This window comes from Megascapheus bottae, chromosome 31, assembly GCF_031878675.1.
Source record: "Megascapheus bottae isolate mThoBot1 chromosome 31, mThoBot2.hap1, whole genome shotgun sequence".
NCBI classification, from domain to species: Eukaryota; Metazoa; Chordata; class Mammalia; order Rodentia; family Geomyidae; genus Megascapheus; species Megascapheus bottae.
The window spans coordinates 9,458,109-9,479,893 of NC_143539.1; the positions used below are offsets into that span (position 1 = coordinate 9,458,109).

General features: G+C 47.7%; 1 protein-coding gene and 1 non-coding gene across 3 annotated transcripts; both read right to left on the reverse strand.

The window, feature by feature from the left end:
* Positions 1 to 2,230: 2,230 nt before the first annotated feature.
* Trnat-agu (transfer RNA threonine (anticodon AGU)) lies at positions 2,231 to 2,304 on the reverse strand. The gene has a single exon. It is a non-coding gene; the product is annotated as a tRNA-Thr (tRNA).
* A 2,305-nt stretch (positions 2,305 to 4,609) lies between these two features.
* Positions 4,610 to 21,679, reverse strand: Wdr88 (WD repeat domain 88). 2 transcript variants are annotated; one of them, XM_090322743.1, is made up of 11 exons: positions 21,315 to 21,679; positions 18,401 to 18,511; positions 16,220 to 16,308; positions 15,000 to 15,063; positions 12,400 to 12,538; positions 11,819 to 11,948; positions 10,115 to 10,302; positions 8,735 to 8,817; positions 8,329 to 8,397; positions 7,061 to 7,153; positions 4,610 to 4,923 (listed from the first exon to the last, which is right to left on the reverse strand). In XM_090322743.1, exons 1-11 carry the CDS (start codon positions 21,627 to 21,629, stop codon positions 4,819 to 4,821), a joined length of 1,386 nt encoding a protein of 461 aa, XP_090178869.1. In that variant the 5' UTR covers positions 21,630 to 21,679; the 3' UTR covers positions 4,610 to 4,818. The 2 variants fall into 2 exon arrangements, with proteins under 2 accessions (XP_090178869.1, XP_090178870.1); XM_090322744.1 differs by lacking the exon at positions 4,610 to 4,923 and having other exon boundaries at positions 7,115 to 7,201.
* Positions 21,680 to 21,785: the final 106 nt, after the last annotated feature.

Here is a 21,785-nt window from a genome sequence, read left to right on the forward strand (position 1 = left end):
AGAAAGGTTAAGAGATCGAACCGGCAGAGGTGGCTCACGCCTGTCATCCTAGCTACTCAGGAGGCTGAGATCCGAGGATCACAGTTCAAAGCCAGCCCGGACACTAAAGATCATGAGACTCTTATTTCCAAATAATCATCAGAAAACTGGGAGTGGTGCTGTGTGGCTCAACGGGTAGGGAGGTAGCTTTGAGCTGAAGAGCTCAGGGATAACGCCCCACAACAGGCAGCTCACAGCTGTACTCCTAGCTACTCAGGAGAGTGAGATCTGAAGATCTCCATTAAAACTCAGCCTAGGGCCAGGAGTGTCACCTAGTGGTAGAGTGACACCTAGCATGTGCAAAGCCCTGGGTTTGATTCCTTAGTACCACATGTATAGAAAAAGCTGCAAGTGGCACTGTAGCTCAAGTAGTAGATTGCTAGCCTTGAGCAAAGGAAGCTTGGGGACAGTGGCCAGGCTCTGAGTTCATAACCCAGGACTAAAAAATAATAATTAAAAAAAAAAAAAGGTTCCATGGGCCGGAAGTTTGGCCCTGTAGTAAGAATGCTTGTTTAGCATGCACAAAGACCCAGGTTCGATTCCTCGGTACCACATATATAGAAAAAAAGCTGGAGATGGTGCTGTGGCTTCAGTGGTAGAGTGAGAAAGCCCAAGGACAGTGCTCAGGCCCTGAGCTCATGGCCCAGGACTGGCAAAATTAAAGTGGCTCACACCTGTAATCCTAGCTACTCAGGAGGCTGAGATCTGAGGACCAGCCAGCCTGGGCCCAAAAGGACCAGAGACTCATCTACAATTAACCTCTAGAAAACAGGAAGTGGGGCTTGGCTCAAGGATAGGGTGGTAGCCTTGAGCTGAAGAGCTCAGGGACAGCACCCAGGCCCCAAGTTCAAGCCCCACAACCCCCCCCCCCCACACACACACAAAAGTTAAAAGTTACATAGACTTGCCCAGTGGGGAGGAGGGGGGCTGGCTTTAAACCACAATCCTCCAATCTCAGCCTCAGCCTCCTGAGTAGCTAGGATTACAAATGTGAGCCAGCAGCTCCAGGCTCTGAATTTGCGTGTGTGTGTGTGTGTGTGTGTGTGTGTGTGTGTGTGCCTATCTCGGGGCTTGAACTGAGGACCTGGCACTCTCTGAGCTTTTATAGTCAAGGCTCTATTATTTGAACTACAGCTCCATTTCTGGCTTTTTTTTTTTTTTACTACTTTATTGGAAATAAAGTGTCCCAGACATTCCTGCTCCAGCTACAACCCTCAGACCTCTGAGTAGCTAGGATTACAGGCATGAATAAACAGTGCCAGCCTGAAATTCTTAGCCATATGCTTGTTTTAAGCCAGCGATTTCTCTTAACTTTGTTTTCCCTTCCCTTGCTTTCTTCATACACACTAGTAACATTGCCAATATTCTCCTCTGAACCTGCCTGGGGCTGTTTTTGTAGTATGTGTGTGTACTGTTACTGGAACTGGGGGCTGTTCTTAGTGCCCAGGGCTGAGCACACTACCAGTTGAGTGACAGCCCACTTCTGGCCTTTTTCCCCTCCCTCCCTCCCTCCCTTCCTTCCTTCCTTCTGGTTAATCGGAGATAAGAGTCTCCTGGACTTTCTCACCTGGGCTGGCTTTGAGTCACGATCCCTTAGCTGTCAGCCTCTTGAGTAGCCTTTCATGTTAGGCTCCTGTGTTGGATTTTACCCATGGGTGTCCTAGGAAAATGCTTAGAAATCTGCAGCCTCCCGCCTTCTAAGTCTTGGGTGTGATGGCTCTACAACAGATTCCCCGCATGGTTGCAGCCGCACCCCTGCCCGGGGCCCGCACTCCACCCCACCCCACGCCCTGCAGTGTTGAACAGAGTCTTCCAGGATCTTCCCCAGTGGCTTGCAATCGCATTGCCACGCAGCCACACTGCATCACGCAGTCTTCCCTTTGGTCCGCACTTGCCGTCCCGCGACCTCTCATGCACCTGTACAGAAGGGAATTCATTAATCATCACAGGTGACCCACCCCAGCGGTAAAGGCAAACGGGAACCTGGGGCTGGGACCTCGCGGGTACCCCTCCAGGTCGCGGTTCACAATGGGGTGCTTCACAGTTAGGAACTGTGCAGCATGCCAGGCAAGGCGGAGACTTCGCGCTAAAAACACCTCTCCGGCTCACCTTCACATCCCCAAAGTAAGGTACTGGGGATATTGTAGGAATCAAAAGCAAAACGGAGCCGAATAGCCGAGCTACTCGGCTGAGGCACCGCTGGGATTCGAACCCAGGATCTCCTGTTTACTAGACAGGCGCTTTAACCAACTAAGCCACGGCGCCGCCCGCGTAAGTACCGCGAGAAACTATTCCCCATCTCTAGGTAACGTATGACCCGCACGCATGCGCAGAGATAGTTCGCCGCCTGTGGCAGGCGCATGCGTGAGGGGCGCGCAGAGGGTGGGCGGAAGCCCCAAACACCGGAAGCTCGGTCGTGACGTCACGCTCCCGCGACGGCGACGGCAGCTCCCGGGAGTCGCCCGAGGCCCGTCTGGACGTTTGGTGTGGCGCGGGCAGGTGAGCTGTTGGGGGGGGGATCCCGTCCTCGTCCTGGACGCACCCCGATTTCCCCCAGCGGGACTTCTGGCTCGCGGTGTCCGAGGCCTCGAACTCCAGGGGCCTCGTCTCCTCGTGGCGAGTTTGGGGGTGCGGATGGGTCCCCAGCGCCTACGGATGTCATGGGTCCCAGACCTCGGGTGGGTTTCTTGTAACAGCACAGGTCAAGCGCCCCTTCCCTCTTCCCGCTGGTCCTAACATCGGCACCCCGGCCTCTACCCTCTGCATCCCCACGCCGGGAACCCCCTGCGGGAATGTCCCCCGGTCGCTGCAAAGCCCCAGCTGCACGGGAAGAGCGCGAGGCGGTCACGTCCGGCCCGCCCGCCCGTGTGGGTGCGTGTGCTGGTCCTGACCTCTTTTAAGCTCAAGGCTAACTCGCTACCACTTGGAGCCACAGCTTCCACTGCCGGTTTTTCTGCTGGATCACTGGAGATTAAAGTCTCAGGCACTTTTCCCGCCGGGCCTAGCTTCCAACCTTGGTCCTCAAAGCCCGGCCCCATCTTAGCCGAAAAGGCAGGGAGCCAACTACAAACTTCTTGAGACAGGTCGGGGAAAATGACTCCTAGGAGATAGCATTCAGACAGTCACAGAGACAACTGCTGTACGGGTCGGTAAAAGCCTGTAGACAGAGAAGAGCGAGGCCAATAGGGATACAGTGTAAACGGGAAATTCCACAGGGAACTTCTCCTGATAACTGTAAGGGAATAAAAATACCACATAGGCAGGTTTTTGCAGTGTTTTAGTGAAATGGGAAAAGGAAAAGTAGCAAAATGGAAAAAGCAAAAGAGTAGCTCTCTGCCTTTGACCCTGACTCCTTGCCCACATATTTAGTACCGTCCAGAGTCACCGCAAATATATATATATATATATATATATATACATATATATGTGTGTGTGTATGCTTATACATATATATGCTTATATCAATAATATAAAGGGTCATGGATATCTTATATCCTACCCTCCCTAAAAAAAATCAAACTGTTTACTCATTTGTGGAGGTTTTCTTCCAAAAGTTAATTTGGAAATAGGAAATATTGCTTATTCCTATAGAGTAAATTTCATTCTTGGGAAATACATCGTGTGGCTGTCAGCTTTCTTCCATTAATGACCAAGGCATAAAGTTTACTTTGAAAATTGGATTTTATAGTGGGTTGCCTGTGGCTCACACCTGTAATCCCAGCTACTTCGGGAGCCTGAGAACTGAAGATGAGGGAAACCTGAGAGATTTGTCTCCAGTGAACTAGCAAAGAGCTAGAAGTAACTAGCTCAAATAGAAGAGCTCTAGCCTTGAACAGAAAAGGGACAGCAGCCAGTCCCTGAATGCAAGTCCCAGTACTGGCAACTTGAATGTTGCCTACTAGCCAACTATGTCTCAGTGGGGGGATGGCTCTGAGCCTGGCACCTGCCTAAATATAAAGACCCCCAGGTCATGGTGGTTGTTGGTGCATCCTTCAGCAGACAATGGATACTGTACAAATCAACTTTGAATCAAGTATTTAAGTGAATCAAAGGAGCCAGGCACTGGTGGCTCATGCCAGTAATCCTAGCTATTGAAGAAATTGAGATCTGAGGATCCTGGTTTAAAGCCAATTGGAGCAAAAAAAAAAAGTCTATGAGACACTTTAGTCAACCAGCAAAAATCCAGAAGTGGAGTTGTGACTTAAGTGGTAGACTACTACTAGCCTAGAACAAAAAATAAAAAGCTCAGGGGAGCTAGGAATGTGACTTAGTGGTAGAGTGCTTGCCTAGCATGCATGAAACTCTGGGTTGGAATCCTCAGTACCACATAAACAGAAAAAGCTGGAAGTGGTGCTGTGGCCCAAATGGTAGAGCACTGTCTTGAGCTGAAGAGCTCAGGGACGATACCCAGGCCCAGAGTTCAAGCCCCATGACCAATCCCAAAAGGAAAAAAAAGAAGCAGCAGCAGCAGCTCAGGGACAGTGCCCAGTCCCTGAGTTTAAGCCCCAACACTAGTAAAAGAAAAAAAAAAAAAAAGGGTACTTGGACAATGGATGTGCACGTTTATACATTTGTTTTCCAAAAGCCTCTATGTTTATTTCTATTTGAAAATTAAAGTGTTCGACCCCAGCTAGGGATGCTGTAGTCTTGTCTGGTGTGACATGCCTGGAGAGCCCTCTCCGCTCTGGAGGCGACCCACAGATGGCTTCCTGCAGCAGGAGCCTGCCACTTGCATCACAAGTGCCCCAGTCTCTCAGGACCCAATGGCCGTCAAGAAACCTAGACCTGGTCATCTTCTTCCTCTCTCCGGCAGAACACACATTTGGTGAATATTTCAGAGGGGGTGTCACTTTCACTGGAGAAAGGCTTGTTGCATTGTTTGCACTGATATAAAACATATATATATATTATATATAATATATATATTAGAGAACACATGCTGGTCAGAAAAGATTAAGCAAGGGGTTGAAAGTAGGTTTACCAAATAAAAAAATCATTGTTTTTCCCTTATCCCTGCCAAAGCCAAACAGTATAACAAGCCTGAGGGCTGCCAGTAGGTGGTGGTAATGAGCATAGCATGCCATGGCTTCTCCGACCAGCACTGCTTCAGGCCTGGCCTCCTTTCATTCCCCTCCAACTCCCTTCAGATACCCAAAGGCTGTTTCTGCTACAGGAAAATATCTTCCTGGCTCACCCCATTCCTTATACCTTCCAGTCTGTATATGTTACCTCAGTGAGATATCTCCTGGACATTTTTTCAAATGCTGGGGTGTGGCTCAGTGGCAGAGCCATCATCCAGCACGATTCCTTAGGTTCCCTCCCAACCACTAAATAGTAGAAGACGATATATTGATTGATAGATAGACAGATAGGTAGACAGACAGATGGACCATCCTCAGCCTTGCTGGGAGTGTGGCCTAGTGCTGGAATGCTTGCCTAGCATGCATGAAGCTCTGGGTTTGATTCCTCAGTGCCACATACACAGAAAAGGCTGGAAGTGGTGCTGTGGTTCAAATGGTAGAGCACTAGCCTTGAGAAAGCCCAAGGACAGTGCCCAGGCCCTGAGTTCAAGTCCTAGGATTGTCAAAAAAATTACTTCAGCCCTTTTGCTTTTCCTGTTTTTGTTTTGTTTTGTTTTGTTGTTGTTGTGGGGCTTGAACTCAGGACCTGGGCACTCTCCCTGAATCTTTTTGTGCTCAAGACTAGTGCTGTACCACTTCTGATTTTTGAGTGATTACTTGGAAATAAGAGTCTCACAGGGACTTTTCTGCCCAGGCTGGCTTTGAACCACAATCCTCTCAGATCTCAGTCTCCAGAGTAGTTAGAATTACAGGCATGAGTCACCAGCACCCACTGGCTTCTTTTCTGTATTTTTTATTTTCTTTGTCCTGATACTAGGACTTGAACTCAGGTCCTGGGTGCTATCCTTTAAATTATTTTATTCTTATTTTTGTTGACAGTGGTGGGACTTGAACTCAGGGCCTGGCACTGTCCTTGGACTTTCTGAAGGCTAGTACTCTACCACTTGAGCCATAGCACGACTACCGGATTTTTCTACGTATGTAGAACCAAGGAATCGAACCCGTGTCTTCATGCATGGTAGGCAAGCACTCTACCACTAGACCAAACTCCTGGTCCTTTATTTTATTTTTGCCAGTGTTGGGGCTTGAACTCAGCCTGGGCTCTATTCTTGAATTTCTTTTTGCTCAAGGCTAGCACTCTACCACTTGAGCCACAGCACCACTTTGGGCTTTTTTTTTTTTTTGAGTAGTTTATTGGAGACAAGAGTCTTACAGAGTTTCCTGCCTAGCCTGGCTTTGAACCTGTGATCTTCAGATCACAGCCTCCTAAGTAGCTAGGATTACAGGTGTGAGCCAGCAGCATCCAGCTTTCTCTTAGCTGTTTTACTCAAGGCTAACACTAACCCTTGAGCCACTTCTGGTGTTTTCTGATCAGTTGGAGATAAGTCTCAAGGATTTTCCTGCCTAGACTGGCTTTGAACCTTGATCCTCAGGTCTTAGCTTCCTGAGTAGTTAGAATTACACGTGTAAGCCATTGGCACCCAGCCATCTTGTGTCACTTGGTATCCCACAGCAATGGTCACCATGGGATTTCCTGCACAATTTTTGGTATCTTTGCACCTCTTTAGTCCCATTCCATCCTTCCCCACTGCAAATTTAAGCTCCCATAGGATATGGTTATATTTTCAGTGATCAAAAAAGTGTTGATCCAGCCGGGCACAGTGGCTCACGCCTGTAATCCTAGCAACTCAGGAGGCTGAGATCTAAGGGTCAAGGTTCAAAGCCAGCCCGGAACAAAAGGACCTGAGACTCTTATCTCCAGTTAACCTCTAGAAAATGGGAAGTGGAACTTGGTTCAAGGATAGGGTGGTAGCCTTGAGCTGAAGACAGCGCCCAGGCCAAGTTCAAGCCTCAAGACCCACAAAAAAAAGGGGGTGGGGGTTGATCCAGTGAATAACTTGGTGTGACTGGAAGCCTGCAGGCTTTTACCCAATACCAACCTGTTGCAACTTCAAGCCAATAGCCTTTTTGCAGTTCATCACGAAAGGAATTTCGTCAATTTCTTCGATGTTCCATATTCTCATGGTCTTGTCCTAAGACAAGGTCTATGTTAAAGTGCGCTCAATGAGGCTGCTGTACAGCTATAGAACGAAACAACATTCAGTAACGAAAAAAGCACATTGGTAAGCCACAAAAGTGCATGGACAAGCTGGGTGCCAGTGGTTCATAATTATAATCCTAGCTGCTCAGGAGGTGGAGACCTGGAGGATCATGGTTTGAGACCAGCTCAGGCAGGAGAAGCCAAGAGATATTTATCTTCAGTGAACCAGCAAAAATGCCCAACTGGAAGCATTAAGTCCAATGGTAGAGCATCAGCCAGAAGCAAGTGCATGGGAAGATAAGGCCTGAGTTCAAGCCCAAGTAGTGACAGAAAAATTGGGAGCATGGTGATAGATACTTGTAATTCCAGCTAGGAGGCAGAAGTAGGAGAATCACAGTCTTTGATCAGGGGGAAAAGTGAGACCCAGTCTGAAAAATAAAAGGGTGTGGCTAAAGTCTCCTTTATATCAGTAGCCCTTTGAATTCCTCAAAGACTTGAGACATCCAGACTATGGGCCATTCTCCCAGTGGGTGGGTCACAGAAATGGAGACTACCTACCGTCTTCTCTAGGGTAGAGAGAGCCCCAGCTGGCCTTCTTTGTCTGTGCACCTCCTCTGTGAGCTGGGGCTCCTTCTCTGGAACCGCTTGTGGCCTCACTCCCCAACAAAGCTCAGTCTTCAGTGCCACTGCCATGGAAGTCCATTCGTGCTTTCCTTGTTTTCCTCGTGGTTCCCAGAGACACACAGCACACTGAACCCTCCCAGGAAGGGCGGGGTTTTTGTTCCTTTGTATCAGTGTTGGAGCTTGACTTGGGGTCTAGGCATTGTCCCTTAGCTTTCTCTCTCAAGGCTAGCACTCTACCAACTTGAGCCACACAGCTCCACTTTGGCTTTTTGGTGATTAACTGGAGATAAGAGTCATACCAACTTTCCTACCTGGGCTGGCTTTGAACTGCCATCCTCAGATCTCAGCCACCTGGGTAGCTAGGATGACAGGTGTGAGCCACCAAGGGCCCGTCTCCATCCTGCCTCAGCCTTCACAAAGTGCTGGGGTTACAGGCACCTGGTCTGCCAGGCTTTCCCACTTGGGATTGAAACTTTTTGCCTTTGTCAGTTCTGAGCAATGTGCCAGATGTTTGGTGTCACTCAGGGCTTAGCAGCTCTGTACCTTTGAAGCAGACAGGATCCATTTGTTACTATTACTAACTGAAACGTCCATCACCCAGTCGTTATGACCCTGAAAAAATAAAAATAGACATTTAACAAGGACCTAAAAAAAAAAATGTCTATACGAAAACAGCAAAACAAGGTCCCCAATGGCTCATGCTTGTAAACCTAGCTCCTCAGGTGGCTGAGAACTGAGGATCGCAGTTCAAAGCCAGCCTGGGCAGCAAAGTCCAGTCAAACTTCAATTAAACAGCAAACATTGGAAGTGAAGATGGGGCTCCAGTGATCATGCCAGCTTTGAATGAAAAAAAATAAAGCCAAGTGAGAGTACAAGGTCCTGAGTTCAAGCACCAAAGGGGGTCGGGGGTGGGAAGCAGCTCAGATGCTGAGTTCGAGCAGCTTTGTACCTTCAGGGACAGCTTCCGGTATCCTTCTTCCACATCCCAGATAGCCACGGTGTTGTCCAGCCCTCCAGAAATGAGATAAGAGCCTGTAACATAAAGTTTCAAGGGATGGTCACCTCCTGGTCGGGCTCATCTCCCACCCACCCGTGACACCACAGCAGGCTATGGGATGTGTGTGCATGCTGGATCTGGGGCTTGAACTCATGGCCCCAGTGCTGTCTGAGCTTTTTGTGCTCAAGGCTAGTGTTCTGCCACTTGAGCCACAGCTCTACTTCTGGCTTTTTTTTTTTTTTTTGATAGTTGATTGGAGATAAGAGTCTCACAGACTTTCCTGACCGGGCTAGCTTTGAACCACTATCTTCAGATCTCAGCCTCCTGAGTAGCTGGGATGACAGGCCTGAACCACCAGTACCCTGCTAGTCTGTGGAATGTTTTATCTACTACCACCCCACTGGGACTCCACACCCTTCCCCAGGGGGTCCAGAGAGCCCCAGCTGTGACCAGCAAATATGCCGATACTGCATACACCAACTAGGTCAATACTGATGGGTCGCTGACTGGGATAGGTTCATGCAAACATCTGTTCAAACAGATCCTCCCATCTCAGCCGCCTTAGCAGCTGGGATTACAAGTGTGTTACCAGCGTCCACTTTGGACTTTTCCATCACAGGAGTTAATACATTTCTTGTATTATTTAACCCATATTACTGCCACTTGGAAATGTGTGTGTCAGAATGCCCCCCTTAGGTTTTTGGTCCTCATGTGGTAATAATAATAATAATAATAATAATAATAATAATAATACTTGACTATCACTGTTGGAATCATGGGGGATTTCTTTTCTATCCGCACATAGATCTGTGTGAATGTATGCTGTCCATTCTTAGCTGGGTGCCTGTGGCTCATTCCAGCTACTCAGGAGGCTGAGATCTGAGGATCCAAGCTCAAAACCAGCCTGGGGGCCAGGAACGTGGCCTAGTGGTAGAATGCTCACCTAGCCTGCGTGGAGCGCTGGGTTCCTTTCCTCGGCACCACATACGCAGAAAAAGCCAGAAGTGGCTCAAATGGCAGAGGACTAGCCTTGAGCAAAATGTGTCTAACGACAGTGCCCAGATCCTGAGTTCAATCCCCAGGACTGGCAAAAAAAAAAAAAAAAAAAAAAAGGCCTGGGCAGAAAAGTCTTTGAGACTCTTTTCTCCAATGAACCACTAAAAAGAAAAGATAAAAAATGGAAAGTGGAGCTGTGGCTCAAGGGGTAGAACGCCAGCCTTGACCAAAAGAGCTAAGGGCACAGCATCCAGGCCCTGAGTTCAAGCCCCGGGACTGGCACAAGAAACAACAAAAACAAAATATCAAGATGTCCTCTAGTTACTAGAAACTCACTGTCTGTGGCAAAGTGACAGCAGCTCACGCAACCTTCGTGGCCCTGCATCAGAGTGACACAGGCTCCCTGGTTCCGGAAGTCCCCTGTGTGCACATTCCACACTTTTAAGTTTTTGTCCCAGGAACTGGTACACAGGAAATGACCACTGAAGGTGAAGCAGCAGTCTGAGATGGCATTGAAGTGTGCCCTGAAACAGAGAGAGGAAGGGTCCACCCGTCAGGGAGGACCAGCCGTTGAGGGTGGGCGGGGTCATTCCATCCATCAGTCTAGATGTGACTTGCTCATGGCCTAATGGGAATCTAGTGTGTGTGTGTGTGCGCGCGTCTGCCAGTAATGGGACTTGGAACTCAGAGCACTGTCCCTTAGCTGTTTTTTGTTCAAGGCAGATGGTCTACCATTTGAACCACAAATCCAATTAAACTTGTTAATTGGAGTTAAGAGTCTCATGGACTTTCCTGCCTGGGCTGGGTTTGAACCTCAGTCCTCAGATCTCAACCTCCTGAGAAGCTAGGATTACAGGTATGAGCCCTTGTGCCTAGATCTTTTCCTTCTCCTCTTCCTCCTCCTTTTCCCCCATATTTTCATTTCCTGGAGTTGCTTTTGATAAATATTATTTTCTATGATCAGAGGCACAGAGGCATTGCACCTTTCTGTTTCTCCCCTAAGAGCCTCCTACCTTAGTCTCACTTGGGCGAATGCCGAGAGTCCTGTATCATTTATCATGTCCCAGTGTATTTTAGATCTAGCTTCCACATGTGAGAGAAAACATTCTATTGGCCTCTCTGTTTGGACTACCTCACTTAAGGTGATTTGTTCTAGATCCATCCATTTCCCTGCAAATGACTTAATATGATTCTAATGACAGTGTAAAAATCCATTGTACACCACATTTTTTTTCATCCACTTATCTACTACAGGGTTTCTGGGCTGTTTTCACAGCTTGGATATTGTGAAGAGTGAACAAGGAACATGGATGTGCAAGTGTCTTTACTGTGCCCTGGCTTAGAGTGTTCAGGAATGATATGGGTGGGTCTTTTTTTTTTTTAAAGAAAAATTAGTCATTTTTACAAAAAGAAGATAAATATTAAAACATATTTTCTATAAAACTAGTCATTTTTAATGTTTTCTTGTAATTTTGCTTATCTTTTGCTTGCTTTTTTATTTTGTCAGACTAATGTATAGAGGGGTTACAGTTACATTTGTCAGGTAGTAGGTACATTACTTCTTGAACGTTGGTACCCCTTCTCATGTTTTTGTCCCCCTTTCCCTCTCCCCATCCCCTCCCAATCATCTTGTTTCCCCCCTTCTCTTCCCTATTTCAAATAGACAAACATCTATACAATATACAGGTAACAGAGTCAGATATAGTAACCAAACATGAGATTAACCATAGGGGAAAAAAGAGAAAAGAAATAACTGCACATAGTACATTGAGAACAACAATCACAAAGATAAAGCTCTTGTTTCTATATCCTAGCATTCATCCTATATGACCACATGTACATAGCTTTTGAGCTATTGTGATCCTCTGCTAGGAGAGTCCTAGATGTGTACCAATTATTACAAATGAGGGAATGCTACGACGGTGATGTACAGAAGGATTTTTGTTATTTTTTATGTGGTTCTGAGGAGTTGAAGCCAGGCCCTCACACGTGCTAGGTAAGAACTCTTCCACTAGGCCACCCTCCGGGCCTCCTCCTTACTTTTTAATCGTGAACAGCGTGGCCTGAGTTGAGACATCCCAGATCTTGATACATCTGTCCATGGAGACGGATGCTATCCTGAGGCTCTCGGGGTCGAAGCAGCAAGCCGTGATAGACCTTCTGTGATGACCTGCCACACAGGGAAAGACAAGCTTAGACTGCCAGCGTGCGCATGACATGGGTGTGTTTACCAACACCAGACCACAGGGAAAGAATTAACCAGAGAAACAGCCTCCGTCAGGCTCTGCTTTCATCATGTGGTTCTGGGTTGATGTTGATTGTTTTGAGCCAATGCCTTGCTTTCTGTCCAGCCTGGCCTAGACCTACACCTTCCTATTACTACTGTGTTGAGTAGCAGGGGTGACAGGGAGGTGCCACCAAGCCCATTTGCCGCTTCCGACGGTATCCCAAGAACTTGGTTGCCCAAGCTGGCCTCGACCCTCAGTCCTCTGAACTGCAGCCTCCTGCACGACGAGGATTACAAGCTTGAGCTGCTGTGTGGCCTGGTACAGTGTGGTTTTTCTGGTGATGGTTAAAAGCCCCGAGTGGACAGGGCAGCGCCGGGGCAGATGCACACTCACGTTTCACTTGAATCACCGTGCTGATGTTCTTAGCATCCATGATGCAGATCCCATTGTCCAGATCTAGGGCTGAGACCACGTACTTCCCGTCAGGTGAGAACTTACAGGACAGCACGAAGGTGTCATGTCTGACCTTCCACTGAAATAGGAAGGTCAAGTGAGTTCTGCTGGGCTCACCTCCACCCTGCCAGAGCTTACTGCTTTTCTGGTCATGTGCTTGCCATGATGGAGAATGAGATGTAAGTGTCTCTCTTCCTGCCCAGGAATGGGTCTGGGCTGAGATCCTATTTTTTTTTTGGGGGGGGGGGGGCTGTTACTTGTGGGACTGGAACTCAGGGCCTGGGCGCTGTCCCAAAGCCTCTTTGTGTTCTATCAACCTACTACCAGTTTTTGAGCGGTTCATTGGAGATAAGAGTCTCACAGGATCGGGGTGTCAGAGGCTCACACCTGTAATCGTAGCTACTCTGGAGGCTGAGATCTAAGGATCTCAGTTCAAAGCCAGCCCAGGCACAAAAGTCCATGAGAGTCTTATCTCCAGTTAATCACCAAAAAACCCAAAGTGGCACTGTGGCTCAAGTGGTAGAGTGCAAACCTTGAGCTGAAGAGCTCAGGGACAATGCCCAGGCCCAGAGTTCAAAACCCATGACCAGAAAAAAAAAAAGGCCAGGAGTTTGGCCTAGGGATAGAGTACTTGCCTAGCATGCACGAAGACCTGGGTTCCATTCCTCAGTACCAAATATGTAGAAAAAAGCCAGAAGTGGTGCTGTGGCTCAAGCAATAGAGCTCTAACCTTGAGAAAGTCCAAGGACAGCGCTCAGGCCCTGAGTTCAAGCCCTAGGACTGGCAGAGAGAGAGAGATGGAGAGAGAGCACGCGCGAAAAAGAGTCTCATGGGGACTTTTCTTTTTGTGGGTTATGGAGCTTGAACTGGGCCTAGATGCTGTCCTGGAGCTCTTCAGCTACCACCCTACCCTACTTCCCATTTTCTAGAGGTTACTTGGAAATAAGAGTCTCAGGTCCTTTTGGGCCCAGGCTGGCTTTGAACCTTGATCCTCAGATCTCAGCCTCCTGAGTAGCTAGGATTACAGGCGTGCGCCACTGTGCCCAGTTCTGGCTTTTTTCTGTGTATATAGTACTGAGGAATCAAACCCTGATCCTGCATGCTAGACAAGCACTCTACCATGAGGCCAAACTCCTGGCCCTGAGATCCTATTGTTTTTAACCCCTCAATAACTGGAATTACAGGAATGCTTACTGCACTCAGACATTGGTTGAGATGGAACTCTTCCAAACTTTTTTTTTCTGGTCACACTAGCCTTGAACTGTGATCTTCTTAATGTCGGCCTCTCAAATAACTAAGATTTCAAGAGTGACCTACTGGCACCTGACAAGTTTGTTTAACTTTAATTAAACTTAGAAAAGGGCAGAGGACCAGGAACCGAAAGAGTACTGGAGAATAGGCAGCAAGTTTGTAGTAATGAACAATTTATTCCTGTGTAAGCATGGTGTGTGTGTGTGTGTGTGTGTGTGTGTGTGTGTGTGTGTGTGTGAGAGAGAGAGAGAGAGAGAGAGAGAGAGAGAGAGAGAGAGAGGAGTAGAACTCAGGACTAGATGCTGTCCCTTAGCTTATTCACTCAAGAATGGTGTTCTACCATTTGAGACACACCTCCACTTGTAGCTCTTTTTTGGTAGTTAATTGTATATACGGCTCTAAAGTTTTCCTGCCTGGGCTGGCTTCAAACTGTGATCCTCAAATCTCAGTTTCCTAAGTATCTAGGATAGCAGGCATGAGCCACCAGAGCCCAGGGTGACTCATTTCTAACATGTATAAAATGTCAGGAAGGGGCCGGGAGTTTGGCCTAGTGGTAGCGTGCTTGCCTAGCATGCACAAAGACCCAGGTTCGATTCCTTGGTACCACATACATAGGAAAAAGCCGGAAGTGGTGCTGAGGCTCAAGTGGTAGAGCTCTAGCCTTGAGAAAGCCTAAGGACAGTGCTCAGGCCCTGAGCTCAAGTCCAGGACTGGAAAAAAAAAAAATGTCAGGAAGGACAGTCTGGGACTAGGTTAATAAGTAGTATAGAAACTAGGTGGCTCACGCCTGTCCTCCTGGCCGTGTAGGTGACTGAGATCTGAGGCTCGAGGTTCAAAGCCAGCACAGGCAGAAATGACCATAAGACTTCTGTCCAATGAACCATTAAAAGCCAGACATGGAGGTGTGACTCAAGTCAAAAAAGCTAAGGGACGGCAAGCAGGCCCTGTGTTCAAACCCCAATACACACACACACAAATACTTTTTGTCCAATTGCCTCAGTCCTACTGACTAATCTAATCCAAAAGGCTCAAAGGAGAGCCTGGAACGCCAGGCCCACCACACCCTCACATTCTTCCTCTAGCTCCTCCATACTTTTCTCTTTCCAGCAGCATCTTCAACCAGCAGCCTCTTCTCCCCAGCGGAGGGTGGGCCACTGGAGGGCGCCTTCACACCTGTGGATGCCTGAGAAGAGGCCTGGACCACAGAGCTTTCATAATCTTTTCAGAACCATAAGCTTTTCAGAATCCCTTGCTGCCCACGGTCCCAGGCTGGCACCATCCATACCTACCAGTAGTTTGCCAGTTTCAGTGTCCCAAACTCTTACTGATTTGTCATAGGATGAAGCGACAATTCTGGAAATCAAATCATATTGGGTCTTAAGCAACAATGGGGATTGAGGTTTCATTTCATCTTTCCTTTTTTTTTTTTTATTTCCTCTTGTCAGTACCAGAGATTGAACTTACTCACCCTGCTTGGCTGACATTCTCCCACCCATCTTTTTGCTGGTTGTTTGTTTTGGCCAGTCCTGGGGCTTGAACCCAGGGCCAAGGTATTGTCCCTGAGATTCTTTTGCTCTACTACTTGAGCCACAGCACCACCTCCAACTCTTTGTTTATGTGTTGCTAAGGAATCAAACCCAAGGCCTACCACTAGGCCACCTTCCCAGCCCTATTTTATTCTTTGTACTGGCACTGGGAATTGAACTCGGGGCCTGGAAGAGATCCCCTTAGCTTTTTTCATTCAAGGCTGGTACTTGAGCCGCAGCTCTACTTCTGGGTTGTGGTGGTTAATTGGAGCTAAGACTCAGCTTGGGCTGACTTTGAACCATGATCCTCAGATCCCAGCCTCCTGAGTAGCAAGGATTACAGGCCTGAGCTACAAATACCAGCTTTCACTGTCTTCTTTGACAATAATCTCTATAAATCGTAAGAGGTGTTCAGTCCCTTCCCGGTCTTATTTATGTCTGACTTCTTGCAGGAAGATGTTTTCACAGACAGCTCATTCTGTTCAGAAATGGTTTTTCCTGCAGTTACTGGAAGATAAACAACTGTACTGGTGTGATTTGGATATGAGGTGTTACTCAAAGAGGATTACACGTTCAGGCCTTGGCCTCTGACTTCGTGGCCTTCTTGTGACATGATTGGACCAGAGGACTTTGCTACTATCAATGGTTTAACCCAATGATGGATTCCTAATTTTTTTTTGCCAGTCCTGGGGCTTGAACTCAGGGCCTGAGCACTGTCCTTGGGCTTTCTCAAGGCTAGAGCTCTACCACTTGAGCCATGGCACTAGTTCCAGCTTTTTCTATGTGTGTGGTACTGAGGAATTGAACCTGGGTCTTCATGCTAGACAAGCACTCTACCACTAGGTCAAACTCCCGGCCCCTGGATTCTTAATTTTTGTGTGTTCCACTATTTGCTTTAAACAGATATCTGTCACTGACACCTGAGCACAGCCCTCCTGCTGACTCTTACTTGTCTGCCCAACGTTCAACAGAGGACATGTTACCTTTTGCTGTCAGCTGTGATGCTGCACTCTAGGACAGGAGCTTTGGGGCGTTGCTCAAAATCTCGAACCACAGATCCATCAAAAGCATCCTCAAGTTAATGGGAGATGGGAGTGTACAGTCAAGGCTATGCCCTTTCCCTTCGGCCTCCCCTTCCCAAGCTCAAGCCAAGTTCATGAATCCCATGGTCCTGTGGCTCTCCCTCAGCTCCGGAGAGATGAGCTTTCCAAGTCCACCCTCCTCACCCCCCCACCCAAGCTAGAAAGACACCTCCATCTCTCCTGGTAACCATGGAAAATTCACACTCAGATCCATAGGCACAAGATGAGACATCGCTGCTCTGAGTGGGGAGAGGAGTAGCAATTCTTTCTCCACTGGATGCATAGACTTTGGAGACTGGAGCAATATCTTTCAAGAACTCGTGTGTGTGTGTGTGTGTGTGTGTGTGTGTGTGTGTGTGTGTGTGTGCATGCGCGCTGGTACTGGGGGCTTGAACTCAGGGCCTCATGTTCTCATCTGACTGTTTCATTGAAGGCAGGTACTCTACTACTTGAGCCGTACATCCACTTCCATTTCTAGCTTTTTGCTGGGTTTGGGAAATAAGAGTCTCATGGTTGCCAGAAAGAAGTGTACTTTTATTTGTTGTTATCTGCCAGTCCTGGGGCTTGAACTCAGGGCCTCGGCACTGTTCTTGAGCTTTCTCAAGGCTAGCACTCTACCACTTGAGCCAAAGCACCATTTCCAGATTTTTCAGTATATGTCATACCAAGGAATTAAATCCAGGGCTTCATGCCTGCTAGACAAGCACTCTATTGCTAGGACGCACTCTATTGCTAGGACACACTCCAGGCCAGAACTGACTTTCTTTTTGCCAGTCCTGGGGCTTGAACTCAGGTCCTGAGCACTAACCGTGGGCTTTCTCAAGGCTAGAGCTCTACTACTTGAGCCACAGTACCATTTCTGGCTTTTTCTATGGATGTGGTATAGAGGAATTGGACCCAGGTCTTTGTGCCTGCTAGGCAAGCACTCTACCACTAGGCCAAACTCCCTGCCCTCTTATTTTCAATTTACCACTCAAAAACCAGAGGGGCACTATGGCTCAAAGTAATAGAAAGCCTTGAATTTATAAAGCTCAGGCCTAGTTCCTAGGCCTGGAGTTTAGGTCCGTGACCACCACCAACAAAAATCTTCCTCTTCATTGGGTACTGGGAAAGGTAGACTGGGATCCAGTCACCCAGGTTAGTAATGGTGCTCTACAGATGAAAAATGTGAGTGAAAACTAAGTGACTTATTACCTGAGAGCCTGGGCCCCATGCAGTGGGCCAACTAAGGGAACTGACCAGCAGCCATAATGTCGGGTCAGGTTTGGTATACAACAGTGCCCTCATGTGGCCAAGAGGAGGAGCAGCACCCGTGGACAATTACAGCCCGGGCTTATGGACTCCATTGTGAGGCTAGAGATCAAGATTCTCTGGGTTAAATGCAGTATTTTCCCATGGTCCCAAATTTTGTAATTGTATGTTCAAGTCACTATGAGGAAAAAAAGATGCCACCCTTCAACATTTTTCGCAGCCCTTAATTCTGGGGTCATAGGACAATGAATTTTTCTTTGGTAGTATTGGGGTCTGACCAAAAGAGACAGAAACCATATGAGTCCAGCTGCAGACACAAATAGTTGAAGTTATCCTAGCTACTCAGGAGGCTGGGACCTGACGATCATGGTTTGAAGGCAACCTGAGCAGGAAAGTACATGAGATCTTTATCTCCAAGTAACCACCAAAAAGTAGTGGAACTTGGGTGCCAGCCTTGAGTGGAAAAAGCTGAGGGACAGCACACAGGCCTTGAGTTCAAGCCTCAGAGCTGGCAGCAAAAAATAAATGAAAAAGAAAAAACTGGACACTGGAGCTCATACTTGTAATCTGAACTACTCAGAAGCCTGAGATCTAAGAATCACAATTCACCTAGCCTAGGAGAAGAAAGAATTAGACTCTTATCTCCAACGAACTGCCAAAACCCTGGAGGTAGAGGTGTGGCTCAAGTGGTAAAGTTTTAGTCTTCACTGGAAAAAGTCAAAGGGACAGTATCCAGGCTCTGAGTTTAAGCCCTAGTACTCAATACTGCACCCCGCCCCCAAAACAAAGAGGTGTCCAGGCTTATATTTTTAACCCCAGAAACTAACGTACCCACAGTTTGATAGAGCAGTCAAAGGAGCCACTAATGACCTTTGTATCATTTACACAGAAGTGACAGGAACTCACAGCATGTTCATGTCCAATTAGGATTTTATATGGGACCTATAAAATAAATAAAGTTCAGCAAGGTTACAGGATAGAAGGATGGTATGCAAAAGGCAGTTGTATTTCTTCTTGTTCTTTTTTTCTTCCTTTTTCTTTACTTTTTGCACAGCTGAGGATCCAACTCAGGCAGGAACTCTTCCACTGAGCTAAATCCCCAACCCTAGCAATTGAGCAGGGAGAAAAAACAGGGGCAGGGGCAAAGAGAAGCAGGGGGCTGGTGGCTCACTCTTGTCATCTTAGCCACTCCAGGAGGCTGAGATCTAAGGATTGTGGTTCAAAGCCAGCCTGGGCAGGAAAGTCTGTAAGACTTATCTCCAATGAACCACCAGAAAACCAGAAGTGGTAATGTGACCGACCACTGACAAAGGGAAAAATACTACAAAAGCAGCCAGAAAAATATGTAGGAAAGTGGGTTGGGAGTGTGGCCTAGTGGTAGAGTGCTTGCCTAGCATGCACAAAACCCTGGGTTGGAATCCTCGTACAACAGAAAAAGCCACAAGTGATTCTGTGGCTGAAGTGGTAGAGTGCTAGACTTGAACAAAAGAAGCTCAGAGACAGTGCCTAGGTCCTGAGTTCAAGCCCCAGAACTGTCTCCCCCCATATATATATATATATATGAATATGACTGGGCTGGCTTTGAACCTCAGTCCTCAGATCTCTGCATCCTGAGTAGCTAGAATTACAGTCATGAATTTTCAGTGGCCAGCTGACTTTTGGATAATTAACAGGGATCATAATTACAGCACTTGTTATGAGGGCATTGTTCATAGTAGACTTGTAAACCTTTGTTAAATTGTGTACATGACAATGATTGGTGAAATTGATGGGACTTTGTTGGGCTTATTAAAGGGGAAATCAGAAGGCAAATTAAGTTGTTCTAGGATCAGTTTTAACTTGATGTCAGTGATCCTATCTATTACATACAATTTAGAACAGATTGTACACTTCAGTAGGTTCTTTTGGTTTAGACAGAGTTAAACAGGGACCTTGTGGGGAGAAAAGTTCAAACTTTTTTTACACCTATTTCCACGAATGAAGTAGGGCCCTTTAATAGCTTTAAGTAGGTAAGAATTGGCAACTTAGCCTTGGAATGGACAAAGTATTCTGATTTAGAGGAAAGCACATATTAAATTTCAGTAGTCCATGAGTGTTTTCCAGAACTATTCATTTCCATTACAAAATAAATTCAGACTTAAACATTTGCAGCCAGACTAGTGGTTGCTAAGGGCAGGGGACAGTTTACTAAGGGTCATAGGAAATTTCGGGGTGCTGGTACTTGTTTTTACTATTGTGATAATGGAGATGGTTTCATGGGCATGTATGCATGTCAAAATTTATCAAAAGGTATACTTTTGATACATGTGGCTTATTGTATATCAATTATGTCTCAATGAAGCAGCTTTCAATGAGGTTCTAAGAATGAAACTTGTGTTTTCCTCGCATACAGGAGACCCTTCTACCACTAGACCACACCCCCAGCCCACATCAATAAAGCAGTAAATAACAAGTTTTTCTGTGATCAATGAGAAAGGTAGTTAATAATGGCAGTTGTCTAGTGATCCCTTGTTATTCAAATCCTAAACTCCAGGCATCAGTCTTGATTCATATAAAACCTCAATGATGGGGTCAGATGCTTTTGGCATTTACAGTGATAGCAGAGAGAATTGGTACCACGTTTATCTATTTTGGCTCTTTCCTTTTCCTTCCTCTCTTCTCCCTTTCTTCCTTCCTTTTCTTTCATCTAAGATCAGGACTTGAACTCTGAGCCATGCTTTTAATCCCCAAGGCTTGATTATTTTCTTTCTTTCCATCTACGACCAGAACTTGAACTCAGTTTCTACTGCTTTTGCTCATTAGCTAGCACTCTACCAATTGAGCCACGCCACAATGAAAAAAAGAAGAGGGCTGGGAATGTGGCTTAGTGGTAAAATGCTTGCCTAGCATGCATGAAGCAGAAAATGCTGGAAGTGGTGCTGTGGCTCAAGTGGTAGAGCTCTAGCCTTGAGCACAGAGAGGCTCAGGGGCAGAGCCCAGGCCCCGAGTTCAAGCTTCAGGACCAGGGGGAAATGTACGAACACGTAGAACAAAGCAAGTGGAAAACTTGTACTTTGAAAATTACAAAATAAGTGTCAAAAGAAATTAAAGACCACTGGGGTGGGTCATGTCTGTAATCCTAATCAGGCAGCGGATATCTGAGGATCTCTTCAAAGCCAGCTGGGGAAGGCGAGTCTGTGAATGAAACTATTTCCAATAAACCACCAGTGAAGTTGGAAATGGAGCGGTGATTCAAGTGGTAGGGCATTAGCCTTGCGTGGCAAAGTGAAGGGTCAGCTCTCAGGCTCTCCATTCTTCAAGCCCAATATTAAAACAATTAGCAGGTTCGAAATCTACTCCAGAAGGTGAGATCTGAGGGTTCAAAGCCAGGGTGTGCAGAAAAGTATATGACTCCCAGCTCCAATTAGCCACCAAAAAACACCTTGAGTGGGAAAAGCAGACAATGCCCAGACCCCAAATTCAAGTTCCAGTATCCTCAAAAAAAAAAAAAAAAAATGAGGGGGGGGGAATCTAGGCGAGTGGCCTAATAGCAGAGTGCTTGTCTAGCACGCATGAAGCCCTGGGTTCGATTCCTCAGTACCACACACACAGAAAAAGCTGGAAGTGGTGCTGTGGCCTCAGTGGCAGTGCTCAGGCCCCGAGTTCAAGTCCCAGGACTGGCCAAACCGACCAACCCGTGCCTTGTGAGGCTGCATGACAAGGTTTGCGGAGCTCATGAAGGAGAGCGCGCGGAGGGGGCTCTGACCTTGGAGAGGGGCTGGTGGTCGCCCCAGGTTGCCTGGGGCTCCGCCCTGTCCTGTTCCGGGGACAGCTGGGGGTGCTTGTCCAGCGACACCGGGTCGCAGCCGCTCAGCCTCCTCTCCCGCTCCTGGATTTCGGGGATGGACAGCCGGAGGCGGCCCAAGGCCCTGAGCAGGGGCCCCCAGGGCACTTGGCGGGGCCTGGACGGGGCCGGGGATGGCTCGGGGGGCTTCCAGCCCCACTCCAAAGCCCGCTCCGAGAAGGCGGGAATCTTACTTCTGACCAGCTTTCGCCAGGGGTTGGGCCGCGGGTGAGCCATGGCGGAGGAGGCTGCGGGCGATGCCGTCCCCACCCCGGGGGCTGGCAGGGGAACGGCGGCCCGCGCGCCCCGCCCACCCGCCCCGGGCCGCGAGCCACCCCCGCGCCCCCACGCGGGACGACCCTCCACGCCGGCCATCCCACCCCCACGCCGGGG

What these genes read in the sequence shown, in the direction of transcription:
- Wdr88 (XM_090322743.1), bottom strand. Translation starts at nt 21,629, where the DNA reads ATGGCTCACCCGCGGCCCAACCCCTGGCGAAAGCTGGTCAGAAGTAAG. An exon ending in CTGTCACTTTGCCACAGACA is followed by an intron (nt 8,818 to 10,114) that starts GTGAGTTTCTAG and finishes TTTATGTTACAG; the next exon opens with GCTCTTATCTCATTTCTGGA. An exon ending in GGATCCTGTCTGCTTCAAAG is followed by an intron (nt 7,154 to 8,328) that starts GTACAGAGCTGC and finishes ACCTTGTCTTAG; the next exon opens with GACAAGACCATGAGAATATG.